At 37.6% G+C, this 18267-nt stretch overlaps 1 protein-coding gene across 1 annotated transcript in view; it reads right to left on the bottom strand.

The window, feature by feature from the left end:
- Positions 1 to 13733: 13733 nt before the first annotated feature.
- MTNR1A (melatonin receptor 1A) overlaps positions 13734 to 18267 on the bottom strand; it is a 58285-nt gene continuing 53751 nt past the window's right edge. The window contains exon 2 of the mRNA XM_068136912.1: positions 13734 to 14602. Within this exon, the coding sequence (XP_067993013.1) occupies positions 13734 to 14602 (869 nt within the window). The remainder of the gene's footprint in view (positions 14603 to 18267) is intronic.

The following is an 18267-nucleotide window of genomic DNA, read 5'->3' as shown; positions in this document are numbered from 1 at the left end:
CTAAAGGTGGTGTTCTTTTTAAGCTAGGATATCAGTAACTGCACTGTGACACTTGTTTCCAGATATCCCCTTGATAAGTACACCAGATAGAAAACCAGAGAATTCTAAAAATACATTTAAGTTGGCACGCACTCCCACATCTGGCAGTACCTGCTGTAGAATATGCCTGTTTGCTTTAAATCACTTATATTTGTTTTGAATTATTTGTCCCTCTGCTATATAGCATTACACAGCATATTATAAACAACCTTACTAGAGTAATGCACATCTGTATGTTTTGAGTGGCAATAGTCTTCCCTGATACAAGGGTGTATTGGGTTGGACTGAGCTGTTGTTAATTCTCCCCACAGCATCTTTCTAGCGCTGTGTTTTGCAGCAGTAGTTGATAACAACAGGGTTTTGGCTACTGTTGAATGAGTATCCAGGCTGTGTCCTTTCAATATTTTCCTGCCCCAAGAGTACATTAAGGTGTAGGCAAGATCTTGGGAGGGGACATGGCTGAGCCAGCTGACCCAGACTGGCCAAAGAGGAATTCCATACCATATGACATCAGCTCAGATAGAAGAATGCAGTGAAAGAAGGAAGTGTGGGGATTCGTCCATGGCATCTCTCCTTCCAAGTAACCACCAAGCTTACAGAGCTCTGCTTCCCAAGGCCGACCATCATCCTACTGATGGAAAGTAGAGACTAACATCTCTCCCACAGCTTTTTGCTTCCATGTGGTCTATTGCTGTTTGCTTATTAGTGTTATTAAAATTGCTCCTGTCCTATTACTGGCTTTTGTTATATTTTTTCCCCTCTCTCCCTGTCCACTTAAGAAGGGAAGTGATAGAGCATCTTTGGTGGGCATCTGGCCTCCAGGCCATGGCCAAACCACCCCAAAAGGGAATTACTTTTTTTGAAAGGAGAAGAAAATGCATGTATTTCTGTAAATGCTTGTGAACATGAATGTCCTCATCATCATCCTAAATACAGATATACATCCTTATTTCTACAGATGGTTCATTTTATTATAATGATAATTCTGAGGCTGCAAGAAATACAATGACAGCTTTATGCAAATAGCAATGGTGATGAGGCAAGGATTTGTGGGAGTAACTGAGGATATTCCCCCACTGCAAGGTGTCTGGGTGAATTCTGTGACATGGTAGGCTCTCCAAAATGCTGGACAGTGTTTCAATCTCTCCTCTTAGTTTAAAATTTATATTTAAAATAAGTAATAATAAGTAATAACAAGTAATCTATTTATAAATTTAGGGTACGTTTTCCTCAATTTTTTTTTCACCCTAGATTTCTAGGTATTGGCATAAAGCTAATAATACAAGCATGCTGAGTGCATGGTTTTTTTCTGAAAAAAAATTAAAATTAATCAAGACTAATTACAGATAAACCAGCAGCCTGTTTGATTTGAGTAATTTGTAGCTCCTACAAACTCACCCATATTCCCCCACAATAACTTAGCAACTAAATTGAGGTGAACAAATTTAAATATTTACAGATAGATCCTTTATCATCTAAAGTATCTCATGCAGGTCAAGGACTCTGCCAATATAGCTCTAGGTCATGTCCAACCACCTTTTGTGTGTCATCAGTATCTAAATTTCACCTGATGGTCTGGCAGCAGAGCTGATGCGTCATGAAAGCTCTGCTAACGGCACAGAGTACTGACATGCTCACCTTGATGAAGTTAGCAGACACACACCAGGAAAACAAAGGCCACCTTGCCAGTGCTGAGACCTATGCCTGGTTCCTAGCAGTGAAATTTCTGTTTAAAACATACCCTCAGCTCCTGCTTTAGCCAAGGTGATGCTGGTTGCAGCTGGCTCCTCAGAATGCTTCTGGGGGGCAGCACGAGCAGGTCCTTTGCCATGTTATGTCTGAAAGAATGTGCTGTATTTTAACTGAAAAGTCCCCTGTTTCTCTTCCTGTAACAGACTGACCTTCACTTGTCTGTGATTCACATTCTTGTCAGGGATCCCCACATGCCAAATCACAGGAAATTTCCACAAATAAACCATTGAATCGCCTGTGGCTTGATCAAGCTGAAACCCACTGCTTCATGGGCTGCTAACCTTATTTACTGATTCTCTTCAGTAAATGCTCACTGTTCAAACTATACTTCAGCTTTTGAGAGGTACACAGTTAACTCCAACACTCTGCAGAAGAATCTTGGTCTTCATTCTTAACACCCTGGGATTCTGCTTCCTGCAAGCAGTGGATGTACTGGACACTGCAATGCAGCTGTTAGGTCAAGGTAAAAGGCAAAAGCCTGGTGCGGAATCATGGCATTGTCAGATGAAACTCAGACATCTGGATGGGTAGGGGAACCAAGCATCTGAGCAAGGGGTGGAAAATTGCTGTAAAGGACAGCTACCCAGCAGGCACATGAGTAGATATGTTATTTTGTCAGGTGAAGGTATAACTACATAGAAGTCACATAAGAATTTCATAGAATAGAATAGAATAGAGTAGAATTAACCAGGTTGGAAAAGAGCTTTGAGATCATGGAGTCCAACCTATCATCCAACACTATATAATCAACTAAACCACAGCACCAAGCACCCCATCCGGTCTCTTCCTAGACACCTCTAGTGATGGTGACTCCACCACCTCCCTGGGCACCCCATTCCAATAGTAAATCACTCTTTCTGTGAAGAACTTCTTCCTAACATCTAGCCTAAACTTCCCCTGATGCAGCTTGAGACTGTGTCCTCTTGTTCCAGTGCTGGTTGCCTGGGAGAAGAGACCAACCACCACCTGGCTACAACCTCCCTTCAGCTAGCTGTAGACAGCAATAAGGTCTCCCCTGAGCCTCTTCTTCAGGCTAAGCAACCCCAGCTCCCTCAGCCTCTCCTCATAGGGTTTGTGCTCCAAACCCCTCCCCAACTTTGTTGCCTTTCTCTGTACTCACTCCAGCAAGTCAACATCGTTCCTAAACTGAGGGGCCCAGAACTGGACACAGGACTCAAGGTGTGGCCTAACCAGTGCTGAGTACAGGTTGACCTCCCAGCTCCTGCTGGCTAGTGCATTTCCATACCGGAGAGGCTGCAGTTAAGGTCTGTGTGTCAGAACAATTTATTTAGCACAGGGCTCACTCTCTTGCTATTTCTAGAAAGGTCCTATGCAAGACCTTGGAAATTTCTTATCTATAATGGGCACAGGACACCATTATCCACAAGAATTTCACTGGATAAAAGTGGTGGTTAGGGTTTCTCATACAGGAAAACAAGGATAGGGAGTTTCCTTAAGACTAGAAAAAAGTCATACTGGTTCAGGAATGCAGATGGTTGCATCTTAGTTCTCAAGAATCAGAATCACAGAATCACAGAATATCTTTGGTTGGAAGAAACCTGCAAGATCCATGCTCCACGGTATAACTAAGCTTTGCCAAAAGCTGACCATAATTTTTAATCAAGAAAATTGTTGGTTGTTTTTGTTTTGTTTCACATTCTGGTTTCAGTTCTAATATGTTCCTATTATTTTAAGTCCCCTTTCTTTTAAAATTGGATGAAAATATGCAGTTTTTAGGACTGCAAAACTTTAGCCAACAATTCTTATGTATATTTGAAATTATTGTATATTAATTGGGTTGTTTTGGTTTTAATTTTAAAAGCAGTATTATGGAGCCAATTTAAGTTGGTCCAAACAAAAAACCTGATAACTCTAAAATATGGAAACTTTTGGAAGAAAAATCTTCATCCTGAACTGCTATGTAAGGAGAGTACAGGTAAAATTTGTCAAGAGTTGTGTGCTGCTGTAAATCCTGAATGATCCCATTAAACCAAATCCATGAAATTCTTTTGTCATACTGGCACATACATCTTCTCTATTGGTTGCTACCAAAGGCTATACCCTGTGGATCCTTGAAGTATCCTCATGCTTCCGCAGCCAGACTTCTGGGTCTAATTTGCAATAAATACTTCCTGAAAGGGAAATTCATTACTTGTCACTAGTTGCTGCTCTTGATTCTACAAAAGGTTGCACAGACCTGCACAGAGGGAGCATTTCATCAGTATTTTGCTCATCCACATGTGTATGTGTGCTGGATGTGATATATGAATTTAGGCCTTTCCTCTAGGTCTTCCAATTACCATGCACTCATTATAAGGTCCTGCAGGACTCACAGGATCTATGGGTTCCACAGTCAAATGACTAATGCTAAATGCTTGATCTCATCATGGAACACTGACCAAAGATTGTGATGCTGAAGTAGAAAACAGAAAAATGAAGCAGCAAATGCGGCTGAAACTGAACTCATGTTTAAGAATGTTCTTATATGGCTACAGACACTGGATTGGGTTTCCTTTTTTGTGAATTTCTACTATGAGCTGAACTTTGCTTCATTCCATCTGCCCACACTGTCATCATTCTGCCCTTAAGTATGGTTAGTTTGGAATACCTAACTGCCTTTAGATGTGACTCAACAATACCCTGCACAGTTATTTATTGAGAACATTCAACAGTCTCTTGGCTTGCCTTTCTGAGCACACAGAGGCATCTGTAAAAAACAGCAACAGCTGGTCTTTTGATCAGTGGATTGGTGTTTTTATGCAAGCAAATAAGAAGAGTATGAAAAATTATTCTCATTATTTGAAAGTCATTCTGGAGATCTGATCACATTTTATTTCAAGTTTCAATACAAATGTTACTCAACTGTTTCTTTGAAAACCAGTTGGATTTTTATTTTGAATACATCTACTTGCTGAGAAATAATTCATTAGATAGTATTATATGGATTATGAAAACACTTCTTCAACGTCAAGGAAACATTCTGAGAAGATAAATTAACTGGGAATAGAAAGAATTGTGATATTCTGTATTAATAAGGAAACTTACTGATTAGCTAATTTGTTCAAGATGTTGTCCTAATTGCTCTGAAAACACTTGATTTCTATGTGAAGTAATTGCAGAAGATGGTTTCTGGGTTTTGAGTACCATTTTCCCGTGCAACAGTTTTCTAGCAATATGTGAGTCAAATGTGAAAACTGTTTTGAAGGAGTAAACCAGAAATAATAAAGAAAATACATGGGAGAGCCTCATTCAGGGCTAGACTGACTGCCAAGGCATTAGTTTCCCAACTAAGAGCTGATATATGAATGATAGAACTTTAAGCTGGTCACAGATGACAAAATGTCTACCCTGACACTTTCCTCAATGTCACACAACAAAAAAATGTAGCAATAAATATGAGTTTTCACCATGGGCTGTTACTGTTGTGTTTCAAACCCTGTCTCCTCTGGGAAGAAGGAGTGGCTATTCCCCTAGTCCTATCAGATGTACTCTTAAGAATCAGAACAAAAGAACATGATAAACAAATTTACACACAAAGAAAGTGCACCCATGTTGGTGTTTTCCTTCAGACTTGAAGGTTTCATTGGATGTATAGGTTGCAAAAAACAATATAGGCACTTTCATTTCAACAGATCACATTAAAATGACTCAGACATATTGTGGAAGGGTAAGCACAAAAACAGGAAAAGGAGGTAAATGCTAAGAACTTTTATGTATGTCCTGGGTTAGTCTGGGATATTTAATTTTCACAAGAAATTGTGGGTGGATGCATCCAGGACAGCTGACCCAAACTAGCCAACAGGGTATTTTATACCACATGAGATCATACTCATATAACTAGGGGAGCTGGCTATGGGGAAGGAAGATCAAAGCTCTGAATAGATTTAGAAACAGGATCTAGGTGGAGAGCAATTGCATTGTACATCGCTTGCTTTGTATATTCTTTTATTAATACTATTTTAATGATTTTTCTCTCTCTTTCCTTATGTTGTCCTATTAAATTATCTTTATCTCAGTCCATGAAGTTTTACCTTTTTTCTTCAAATTCTTCTCCACATCCCACTTTGGGAAGGGGAGGGGTTAGGGAATGCCAGTATGGTACTTTGTTGCCAGCTGGGTTTAAACAATGACAATATATAAAACTATACTTAACAAATAGTCATATACATGACTTCAATCATATCATCAATAAGGATTTTCTATTATAGTTATATTATTTATACCTGGAGTGTTAGTTTAATTGAAACTTGACAAAGAAGAACTTACCTTTTTTATTTTATTTTCATTAGATTATTAAAACATTAATTAGATTAGCAAAAAAATCTTGGCTTCATATACAAGTTGGCCTCTCTTTTTCCTATTATAATCTTTTGATGATGACATAGGGGATGATTTCTTACTAACATTTCCTGAAATGAGGTCTATTTCTTTCTTTAAAATCTTTCTAATAGACACTTACTTTTTTTTATCAAAAGCTTTATTACTTAGTAGTATCTACCCTGAGTTTGATTTCTTGTCACAACTCATAGGAGGCTTCAATGGTAATCCTTCTTCTTCTGATGACTAATTCTTCCCTTAATACAGAAGCTGGGTTCCTGACATCTATAGAAAAAGTTGGGGCACTAATGAGATTTGTGAGCATTTAAAAGAAATGAAACTATTTTGAAGATTATTAAGCAAGGTGTATATTTAGAGAACAGAGTCCCTTTGAATTTTACTCATGTTGTAAATTCTTGTGCTAAATCATAGATTCTTTAGGGTGAGTAGCACTTAAATTATTGTATTTAATATGCTTGTAAGATGGTCTTTGATTGACATGAAAAAATGGAACTCCTCTTAGTAAACACAAGTGGTCATAATAGATCACGATGTGTCGGGGATATTTCAGAATCAGGAACATTACAGCATACATTCACTGCTATGGACAGATGGAGTAGGAACAGTCAAGCTGATAGCATGGCAAAAAGAGAGAAACAAAAACATCATATGGGCTTGGAGAAGGAGATGTATTTCTAGCTGTAGACCTGGTAAATTGCATTAACATCGAAACTATTTGGGAAAGATGATCTATATGAAGATGAATGTTAATGAAGCAATTAATATTTCTGCTTTCAAGCTAAGTAAAATTTATGCTGAGAGAGAAAACAAATTATAGCAATATTAGCATTTCAGCCAGTATACCCTACTTTCCTAGGATTTGACTATGCTAAGTTTTAAAAATATAGTTCTTACTGGATTAGTTATTAGTAATTAGTCATAGTTACTGGATAGCAGGGGAAATAAAAGAACATTGCTGCTTCTTGAAACTAATTAATTATGATCATGCCCTTTGTCTTTCAAAGTGCACTGTATCAGATTAGTTCTGTTTTACATTTCTAAATCATACATAGTTGGAGAAGAGGTCCATCTACTCAAGTATCCTTTGGCCATTATCTATACCAATGATGAGGATAAGAGCAATAATATAGTGGTACAGAATAGAATAGAATAGAATAGAATAGAATAGAATAGAATAGAATAGAATAGAATAGAATAGAATAGAGTTAGAAATAGAATAGACCAGACCAGGTTGGAAGAGGCCTTTGAGATCATCGCATCCAACCCATCATCCAACACCACCTAATTAACTAAACCATGCAACCAAGCACCCCATCCAGTCTCTTTTTAAACACCTTCAGTGATGGTGAATCCACCACCTCCCCGGGCAGCACATTCCAATGGGCAATCATTCTCTCTGTGTAGAATTTCTTCCTAACATCCAGTCTGAACCTCCCCTGGTGCAGCTTGAGACTGTGTCCTCTTATTCTGGTGCTGGTTGCCTGGGAGAAGAGACCAGTCCCTGCCTGGCTACAACCACCCTTCAGGTAGTTGTAGACAGCAAGAAGGTCTTCCCTGAGCCTCCTCTTCTCCAGGCTAAGCAACCCCAGCTCCCTCAGCCTCTCTTTATAGGGCTTGTGTTCCAAACCCCTCACCAACTTTGTTGCCTTTCTCTGGACACATTCCAGCCAATCAACAGTTTTGCTAAACTGAGGGGCCCAGAACTGGACACAGTACTCAAGGGGTGGCCTAACCAGTGCAGTGTACAGGGGCAGAATGACCTCCCTGCTCCTGCTGGCCACACTCTTCCTGGTACAGGCCAGGATGCCATTGGCCTTCTTGGCTGCCTGGGCACACTGCTGGCTCATGTTCAGCCTACCATCGACCTGTATCCCCTGGTCCCTCTCTGCCTGGCCACTCTCCAGTCACTCTGACCCCAGCCTGTAGCACTGCATGGGGTTGTTGTGGCCAATGTGCAGAACCCGGCACTTGGATGTGTCAAATCTCATGCCGTTGGATTCTGCCCATCTGTCTAGCCTCTCGAGGTCCCTCTGCAAAGCCCTCTAACAGATCAACTCCTGCCCCCAGCTTGGTGTCATCTGCAAATTTACTGATGATGGACTCAATACTTCTTCCATGTTTTACTCCAGTAATCCTTGTTTTAGGGATTTCCTGATGCTGAAGCTGTATTTTGTGCTTTTCAGCTCTAGGCAATCTTCTTTCATTGTGATTGGTGTTTGTGTACCTGTTTAGGGCTTGTATAAGCAGTGCTTTCTGGCAGAAATTCCACATCTTCAGTTGCACAGAAAAATGTTTTGGTCTGAATCACACACCTGATAGTCTCATTGCATTGCCCCAACTTCGATATGTGTTGTGAAAAACTGAGTATTTGTACATATTAAAGAAGAGTGAACAGTATGTATTGATATGCACTTCTAGAATCTGGAAACAAGCATGCAAAGTAAAATTCTTGTTGAGATGAAATTAAACCCTTGTGTACACATATACTATAAGCAGAAAGAATAACAGTAAATTGACTTCTTGCCTCTGGATTAACAAAATCCCTGTGTTGGTAAAATTTTCTGTAAAATTGATACGATTGATGCAGTTAAGAAATAAGTGAAATAAAAGACTGCTGACTTATTTACTTATAAAAATGACAAAACACAGAGTTCCAGTGGATGAGATTAATTTTGTAGATAATTAGCAGGTGAACACATTCTCCCACAACCTGGACAGCTAACAATTGATGAGTTCCTTAGAAATAAAATACATATTGCTTGTCTAATAATGTAAAATTTTAAAATACATGAAACTGGAAAGACCAAAATCTTCAGCTGACACAAATCAGTGATGCTGCACTGGTTTATGTGAGCTGAAAATAAGACACCGTGTCTCAAATACTATTTAGTCATAACTATAGGAAGACTTGGTGTATACATTTATGAGTAACACGCTTCTCTAAAAGTGCATATTTTGGTGAGTGTTGGATGAGTATTTTATTGAATTGGGAAAATATTTCCTGTGATCATTATTAATTTATGTACTTCTTCACTGCATCTACTTTTCCATTAAAAATTGTAATGTCTATTAACATGTGCTTGCAAGTCTTTTCTACCCTATTCTTTACTGCAATCTCTCAGACACGCTTGAGGTAGGAATAATATTTTTAATGAGTAAATTCATTAAACCACATGATGGAATTCTTACTTAACACAGGCAAAGATTCGAGATACAGTATATGGTCTATAAGCCAGGCCATAATTTATTTTTATTTTTTTTCTTCTAAGAAATTCAGCTCTAGCATATGTGATTTCCCAAGCCTCAGAGAGAGGATGACAGACATTTGTAATTGTTAATTATTTGTAAACCACATTAATAATACTTAGAAAGTGCAGTTATTAGAAAAGAATTTAAGACTAACAGTCCATCTGTATTATTACAGTTTGTGAACAAAATGCTCACATAGAAGAGTTTCTGCAATACTATTTTAAATTTGGTGATCATCTATACTTATTATGTCCTTGTGTATTACATTTGTAGGAGCAATTTTATCACTTTTTTTTTTCTCAGTGCAGTTTAAGGGAAATAACAGTTCCTTTCAGTATGTCATAATTAATCAGATTTAACGTGATACCATACCAAAAGTGGTCCAAAAGAAACAGGTGCAATTTTAACTGATTATAGAAGGATGCACTATACACTGAAATACAGATTGATTATAATAATATGTTTATTATGGACGATTCAAAGAGTTGCCTTCTAAAACAGGTAAGACAAAAAAGAAAAATAGTAAAACTGCTGCTATATATTGTTCCTATCGAAATAACATGTATTTACTTCATATCTATGCACTTCCACTAGCTCAGTGGAAGAAGAAAATGTGCAAAACACTCTTAATGGAGCTATTTCAAATAAAATTACATTGTTGCATACAGTTACAGTTCAACTACAATAAATACCCTGTTAATTTATATTAATATATTTATTAATATTGTCTTTGCTGGTAAATATGAAATAGTGCCAGGCTTCCTTCTTAATGTGAAATTTGCAATGAAGATAACCATCAATAAAACTATCTGTAAGGGTTCAAGATAAGTTAACATAAGTTCATATTCAGATTGTCAGCATAACCAAGACTATGATATATGAAAGAAATTATTGTAGGATAAGGTGGGGGTCAGTTAGGCTATGCCTTCAATGTGTTGCACACTAGGGGATCAGTGCTCCATCACAGATGTCCTTCAGTTTCACTGGGGCTCAAACCAACAATGGATAGGAAACTTCAATAATGATGGGTCCCTGCAGGTGTGGTAGACTGCTGAGACTTGTATTTTAGAATTATATCTATCCAGGGTGGATGACTGCTACAGGACGAGTACATTATCTAAAATGTCCAGACAGAACTCTAAAAAATGCATTTGTGCTATGCTAGCCTTTCATACAGAGGAAAATTTAATGACTGTGAATGTAAAATACATGTCACTTGCACAGAAGCAACTAATTTTGGCTAAGTTTCCATCCCTGTCTCCTCGGAATGGACAGAAGTCACAGTTATTTTCATCAGTTATTTTTATGTTGGCCATAAAGAATCTGATCTTGTGAGGTGCTGACTTACATTGTCATGCTCATTGACAATGAGACACAGACGAGACTGCTGATTGTCTTACATGAATCACTTTGACTCCTTTGAAGCAACAGAATCTGATTAAAAGAAATCATTGCTGCATAGTTAAACATCATTATTATTATTATTTCAATTTTACAAACTGTACCTAAATCATACTTCAGAACGGCAGTAAATGCAAAATTAATTTGAAGAGAGCAATAGATATTGCCCATTTTTTTCATCACCATTAATTTAAATTAAATTCTAAAGGCTAATATTTTTCCTTCCCCCCAAAGAAGAGATTAGTTTCTTAAAATTATTGCTCTATTTAGCGGATCATAACATCACTAGCATGCACAGTTCTGTGATTTAGATTTAATACAAATATTTCAAAATATCAGATCTGAAAAAATGCTCTCCATTTTTTATTACAGGCCTACTCAATAAAATATATACCTTTGGTATAATATGTTCTATTGCATATAGCAAACCATTTTCATTATCATCAAAAATATATTTTAGCACATGTGAATTACAGGGGACTTGAATTCCTCAGATAACCCACAATATCGGATACAGTATCTTGAACCGGCTCATTAATATGTAGAATGATAAACATGAACATTTTCTGTTGGAAATGGCAAGTGAGAGGTCTTTAAGAATTCTAAATTCACTAATGATTAAGCTACTTAAACTACCTCTATGCTACTTTATTAGATGCATCATAAGACATTATTTTCATTGAAAATAGGCTTTAAATAAGGCAGGTTTGTAAGAATTTAAATAACGTGGGTTTTTTACATTAAAAAAAATTATTTTCTTATAAACTGGTCATGCCTCCTTTGATATTCTGAAATCACTACACACAAAGCAATAAAATTACAGAGCTAAGCATCCTCCAAGGATGAAATCACAGTGAAGAAAGCTGTGATATACTTTATTATATTAATCATGTTGTATCATATCGCATCATATGATGATACCACAATAGAAGAGAGCTGGTTATATACACAGTGGTTCTGACTGGCAAATGTAAACAAAGATGAGTCAAGCACCTCAGCAATGCATTGACTTGCTAGCTCATCTCCAGGGTTTTATAATGTTATTCATTAGTTCCATTGTCCGCTTGATATGAGGCACCTATTTTTAAGATAAGAAACTGGTCAGTTGGTGAATTGTCAGTGGGGTTTTCAAGTAAACATGACTTTGTTCCCTTGCAGTTCATTATTACTTCAAGGGTACATTAATCTGAGATCCAAGAGAGATGAAATGCTATTTTATCTCTATGCCATTTTAAAAGAATTATATGACAAAGATCAACTATGATTTTCTAAGACATATAAGCTCAAGAAAATCTCCATTACAGCAAGTAATAGTTTAAATTAACTGTTTAGGTAAAGTCCTCATTTTAATATAGATTAACAGAAATCTGAAGGTCATTCAGAAACTCTGAATCAGCTGAAATGATTGGTATTGGCTTGGAAAAGCTCAAGTGTACTCAAACATTAGTGTAGGTATGAACACTTGAGACAGTTGGAGAATCTTTCCTGAACTAAATGCTTTTTCTTTTTAAGGTCAGTTTTAAGGTGAACCCTATTGTTGTGAATTACTCTTCTCCATCAGAGGACTTCCATTATAAACAGAGGTGCATTGTTGCAGGAGACAGTCTGTCTAGCTTTTCTTCCTCACTTCACAGTATGATTCCCCTCAGTGAAGAGGTGCCTGCTATCTGTGTAAAGTCCATATAGCAGGTCCTGTCCTGAGAATCCTGTGTTCCTCCAGGTACCAGAGTTATAAGTAGCATCTTCCTTTTTTATTATTTAAAGATGTCTAATTGTTCTGGGTTATTACGCTATGTTCATCATTGCAGCAAACACCTGATTATTATCTTGAAAAGCTTATCTGTGGCAAATTACAAAATAACCTACTGTCTCAGGCTATTCTCAGGTGAGCACTTTGAGAAAGGTATTAAATTCTTATCCCATTTCCCAGTGTTTCCTGAGGTTAAGATTCCACTAATCAGACAAAACTGTCATCCTTGCCCACTGCTTCTCTTGAATCCATTAATCATCTCACAGAGCTTTAGAACTTCTGTAATGTACACAAGTGAGAAATAATGGCCCTTCCTTGCTTATGTTTCTACAAGGTGTTTCCCCGGAAACTCCTCTGGGACACCTCCTAATTTCATGAATTACTCTCTCTTCAGAAAGAATGGTGGTTTATATTTCTCTTCCCAATCCTCCTGTACCATTTTTCATGCCCAGATGGCTTGAGCTGATAAATCATGGCTTTCTTCTTTCTTTGCTGTTTATCCTCCTGCCCTTGTAGCTTTGAAGATAATGAGTCAGGTATATTTCTCCTCCTGAAACCTATTTTAAAATTGAGAAGTCAATTGAGAATGTCATTCCTAGGAGGGCTGGTGAGGTTTAATTTCCAAAAGATGAATAATTCTGTCCATGTTAGAAGCAAAGCAATATAGATAGATGCATTTATAGAAAACAAACCAAAACAAAAACTAATGAATTTTCAATTAACTTCATTTTTTTTTCTGTTCACATTTCCTGCTATTTCTCATAAAGGTCTGATTTGATCTTTTAAAATAAGTTCTCAGAGGTTTTAGAATCAGGACTACAACCTGGCCAAAAGAAGCTAGCAAAAAAGTGGTGGGAATAGTTCTATGATTTCCCTTATACAGTAAGGCAAGGTGGGTACTTCTGTTTCAATCTCTTTTTAGTCATTTTAATCTCTTTCTAGTTGTTTATCTCCATTGAAGGAAAAAGTATCCATGCATAATTTTGATACTCTCTCAAGGATATCACCGTGTTGTTATATGAGAGAAACACCAATGTATAACAGGATCTGTATGACAAGGCTTTGTAACTTGAGCTCCCAAGTACCATGCATCAAAGTGCTTTCAGTGTAGAAGAGATATTTCACTATAATATTTAACAGTGGGTCTAATAAAACAGATACTTTATTTGGATGCTGTTGAGTGACAATAGAAAGATTTTCATTTTCAGACAGAGTCCACCTTCACTTGATTGTTGTTCGTAATCAAAGGAGAAGGTTTACTTTTCATCCTGTCTCCCACATCATTAGAACTGTCCTGGAAAAAAACCTTTGTTGTACAAAAAGTGACAATAATTCTCTTATATTCTCTTCTGAAGTTCTGGTTCAGGAGACCATATATGATAGCATTAAGGCAGCTGTTGAAATACGCCATGTAATAGCTACACACAAACAACCACTCTGGAATCCTAGGGATTACAGTTTTTGGGTTGACAGCCACAGCCAGGCCTATAAAGTTCAAGGGAGCCCAGCAGACTGCAAACAGTACAAACACAACAAACATGGTTACAAAGTTTCTGAAGTCATGTGGTTTCAGTCTGGGGTTGTTATCTGGTTTAACCCTTCGCCTTACCTGAATAACGAGGATCCATATTCTCAAGTAACAGAAAGTAACTATGGCTATGGGAAGCAGGAAATGGAAAAATACAACTGCTATTGTATATGCTGAGCTCACAGATTGTGCAAATGTGCACGAGTAAATCCTAGGGTCATACTGTAGTGATCCCACAAACAGGTTGGGCACAATAGCCACAAATGTTAGGACCCAGATAAGAACAACATAGCACAAGGAATTCCTCTCGCTGTACAGCTTGTCATATTTGAGACTGTGGCAGATGTAGCAGTACCGATTGATAGCGATGCCTGTAATATTGAAGATTGATCCAATGACACTTAGGCCCATCAAGAAGCCACTAATTTGGCAGTGAAGGTATCCCAGATTCCATCCGTTGTGAAACACAGATGTGAGGACCAGTGGATACGGGTAGATTGCTACAACCAAGTCTGCAACTGCCAGGCTTACAACAAACACATTTCCTGTAAAATAAATATAAAAAGGCAAGTATTAGTTTTTCTTTTGCTCTTTTCTGTTACTTCTGCTCTCAATATGTTAGTGAGCAGCCTTAGTGGAACCCTTTCAATCTAATTAGTTTTTACTTTCTGGATCAAAATTGATTGTCATCTGTCACAAATAAGACACTCATTTTTAATCTAAAAAGAAAGTAGCTAAAGATGTAACTTTTAAAAGAAGACTATCTTTGAGTTTAAATACCATCTCATTGATTTGGATTCTTCCTATTACACAGACTAAGAACTCATGTAAAATTAAAATATTCATCTCTTTAAGCCTTGCTTTGGTTTTAAATAGTCTCTCTTGAAAAATCAGCATAAATAATATGATTGCTAATAAATTTCAAAACTTGCAGTTATCTTCTGCATCTAATTCTTTACATCACTCCTTAACTTTTCCAGTCCTGAAATGAAAGTCTGTTTTCTACATTTCTATTTCAATGTGACTGTGTTTGAATCTGATGGCCAGCACTTAACTATACTTAACTATACATAACTTCTAAGAGTCTAGATGAACACAAGCTCAGCTATCTTTCCTAAACTGAGAGACATACTCTTTAGTAAGGGAAGTGGTGATGGTCAGTGACCTAGACGGTTCCCATACACTATTGATGCCACGTTCTTCTTTGCCTCCAAACTAGAAAACTAAGCAATGATAAATTCTCTTGTTTCATTTTTTAAAATAAAACAAAGAGAGATTATTTTAGGCTGTGTTAGTTCTTGATAAAACCCCTCTCTGTTCTTCAAAGATAATGGAACCCATCATAACTAGAAGTTTTGGATTAATCTGTTGTGCATTGATTATATATCTATTTTTAGTTGCTTAAATAAATCATCTGAATGCCTTGCAGCCATTTTAGTGTCTAAGGAGGAGATCACAAGGTACACTGACATAACTTTTATTTATTTTATTTTTTTTAAATAGCTACCACATGTATTGGTCTAGTTCTTCACATCTGTATTACAGAAAGCAATACATGAATATATATACATGCGTGCATGTAGGCGTGTAAGTGCATACGAGCACAGAAATACAGAGACGTGTGTTTGAGATAATATTTTGCAATTCTGATGAGATTATATTTTAGAATTCTGAGATTATTTTTTATTTAGAATAAACCTTTATTTTATTTAGAATAAACCAAACCAGGTTGGAAGAGACCTTCAAGATCATCGCGTCCAACCCATCAACCAATCCAACCCACCCAAACAACTAACCCATGGCACCAAGCACCCCATCAAGTCTCCTCCTGAAAACCTCCAATGACAGTGACTCCACCACCTCCTTGGGAAGCACATTCCAATGGGCAATCACTCTCTGTATAGAACATCTTCCTAACATCCAACCTGAACCTCCCCTGGCGCAGCCTGAGATTGTGTCCTCTTGTTCTGGTACTGGCTGCCTGGGAGAAGAGACCTTGTGACAGTTTAGGCTGTGCCTTTAAGAAAGGACAGCTGCAGAATTCTCTAGCTGAGTATTTGGGTGTAAAAAGGAAAACAATAGGAAGACAATTGTAAATGAATTTCATTGGTAGATGAGTGGGATGTAGTTTTACAATCTTACATTCTATGCTCACTTCAGCTTCTGTCTTTCTCTTGGCATTCACGCTGACCCTGGACAGAAACTGATAAGATAAGCAGCTAACTTCTTAACAACTGCTTTGAGCTAACTGGAATTTCCCTAATATTTTTCTCCTTTTTTCTTCTAACTAGAGGGAAAGGGGGGAGAGAGAGTTTTGGGGGGAACACGAGGTGGGATCCTCTGAGGAGGAGGATATCTGTGTTGCTATCTTTCCTGTAAATTCTTGTATAATATTGTAAATACTGTATATTTTGTATATACTCATTGCATTTCATTATTGCTTGTAAAATACAGCTTTCATTCGCTTCTCTGGCTGAGTTCAGCTGTGCTTTTTGTTGGTGCGGCTGGGCTAAACCATCACACCACAACACACCTATTGCAACCCATAAGAGAACATATTGCTAGTTTTAGACCATGTAGAATTTTATTATTATTCCAATGTGAGCTTGGTAAATTCCCTTATGAATTTATTTTGAGCAGGCAAAATGCAAATAGGTAAAAATGTGTTAAAAAAACAAGTAAAAGTGTCTATGGACCAATAGCGCATTTTAACTGCAGTAATTCCCCAAACTAATTTTTAAATATGTAATCTCACACATTTAAGGACCCATATTCTCTTGATGATCTTGTGCTTTAAATGGCCTGGTGAAAATGTTAACTCTGAAAACACCCACAAATTAAAACATAGAAATTTTCTGGCTCAGGATGATACTTATTATCTTTTGTTTAGATTTTAATGCATGCACAAAGTACCACATTTGATATTTATAGTAATGGCAGATGGGTAAAATATCCTCAGTTAAAACATTACCACACTGGCTTTTGGAGGTTTTGTATTTGCATTTATAAATAACTTTCTCTTGATCGTGTCTGTAGTTTTGTTTTATTTTGTCCAGGATTTCACTGCCACTGAAAACAGGCTTATCCTGGAGGCCTTGGCAGAATTTCAGGTCACTTCAGGACAAACAGCAGAGCTCCTTTAAGCAGCAGAAGAGAAAGTTAAAAAACCTTTGCTTTCATTATTTACCCTTGACATAGTGTCAAGCAATACAAGAATGGATAAGGAGGCCACATGAAGAGCTCTGTGGTTATTTTATGAATCAAGAATTGGAAAATGAATGAAAAGTTGCTGTTGGCATTTTTTTTTTCTCCTGGAATATTGCAAGCTTTATGAAATGGTACCATATAAACTTTGGATGAGACAAAGAACTAGACACATATTAAAATGTAATACTTTAAAGAATACTATTTATATTTGCTTACAAATTTTTTTCTTACCTGATGCCTACCCATCACAAGCTTCTCTCTCTGTCATCCACTGAGATTTTCCCACTTGAGTCAAAAGACTGAAATGTAAGAACAACGCTAAAAGTGTGTGGGGTTTTTCCCTTTGTTAAAAGAAGACTGGACTGGTGGTAAAAATTTCTGTGAATAGTTTTAGCAACCCTATGCTTTGGAAACAACTAAGTCGAGGAAGAATAAGGACCCTTTTTCTGAATCAGCCAAATTTCAGGCTTCCCTAAACTGGTTCGCTGTGATTATCCTGGCTTAACTTCTCAGTCAGCTGCTGTACAGTGACAAACTGAAAGTCTTGGACACACAGATTGTTTCATATGGACACTGGAGGCAAACAGGGGATCCTGGGAACCTTTTTAAAAAATCATGAGCTTAGAAACCAAGTCCCAGGCTGCCAGTTCATGCTTAGCATGTCAACTGGAAGGTGTCCAGAGAAGGGCCACGAGGATGAGCAGAGGGCTGGAGCACCTCTCCTATGAGGACAGACTGAAGGAGTTGGGGCTGTTCAGTCTGGAGAAGAGAAGGCTCCGAGGTGACCTAATTGTGGCCTTTCAGTATCTGAAGGGGGCCTACAGGAAGGCTGGGGAGGGACTTCTCAGGATCTCAGGTAGTGATAGGACTAGGGGGAATGGAATGAAGCTGGAGGTGGGGAGATTCAGGCTAGATGTGAGGAGGAGGTTCTTCACTGTGAGAGTGGTGAAACCCTGGAATGGGTTGTCCAGGGAGGTGGTCGAGGCCCCGTCCCTGGGGGTGT

Source organism: Melanerpes formicivorus, unplaced genomic scaffold (genome assembly GCF_026170545.1).
Source record: "Melanerpes formicivorus ecotype bairdi unplaced genomic scaffold, bMelFor1.0.p_v2 SCAF_4, whole genome shotgun sequence".
Lineage (NCBI taxonomy): Eukaryota > Metazoa > Chordata > Aves > Piciformes > Picidae > Melanerpes > Melanerpes formicivorus.
The sequence above is the reverse complement of the archived record's forward strand: the minus strand, read 5'-3'. Positions and strand labels throughout refer to the sequence as shown.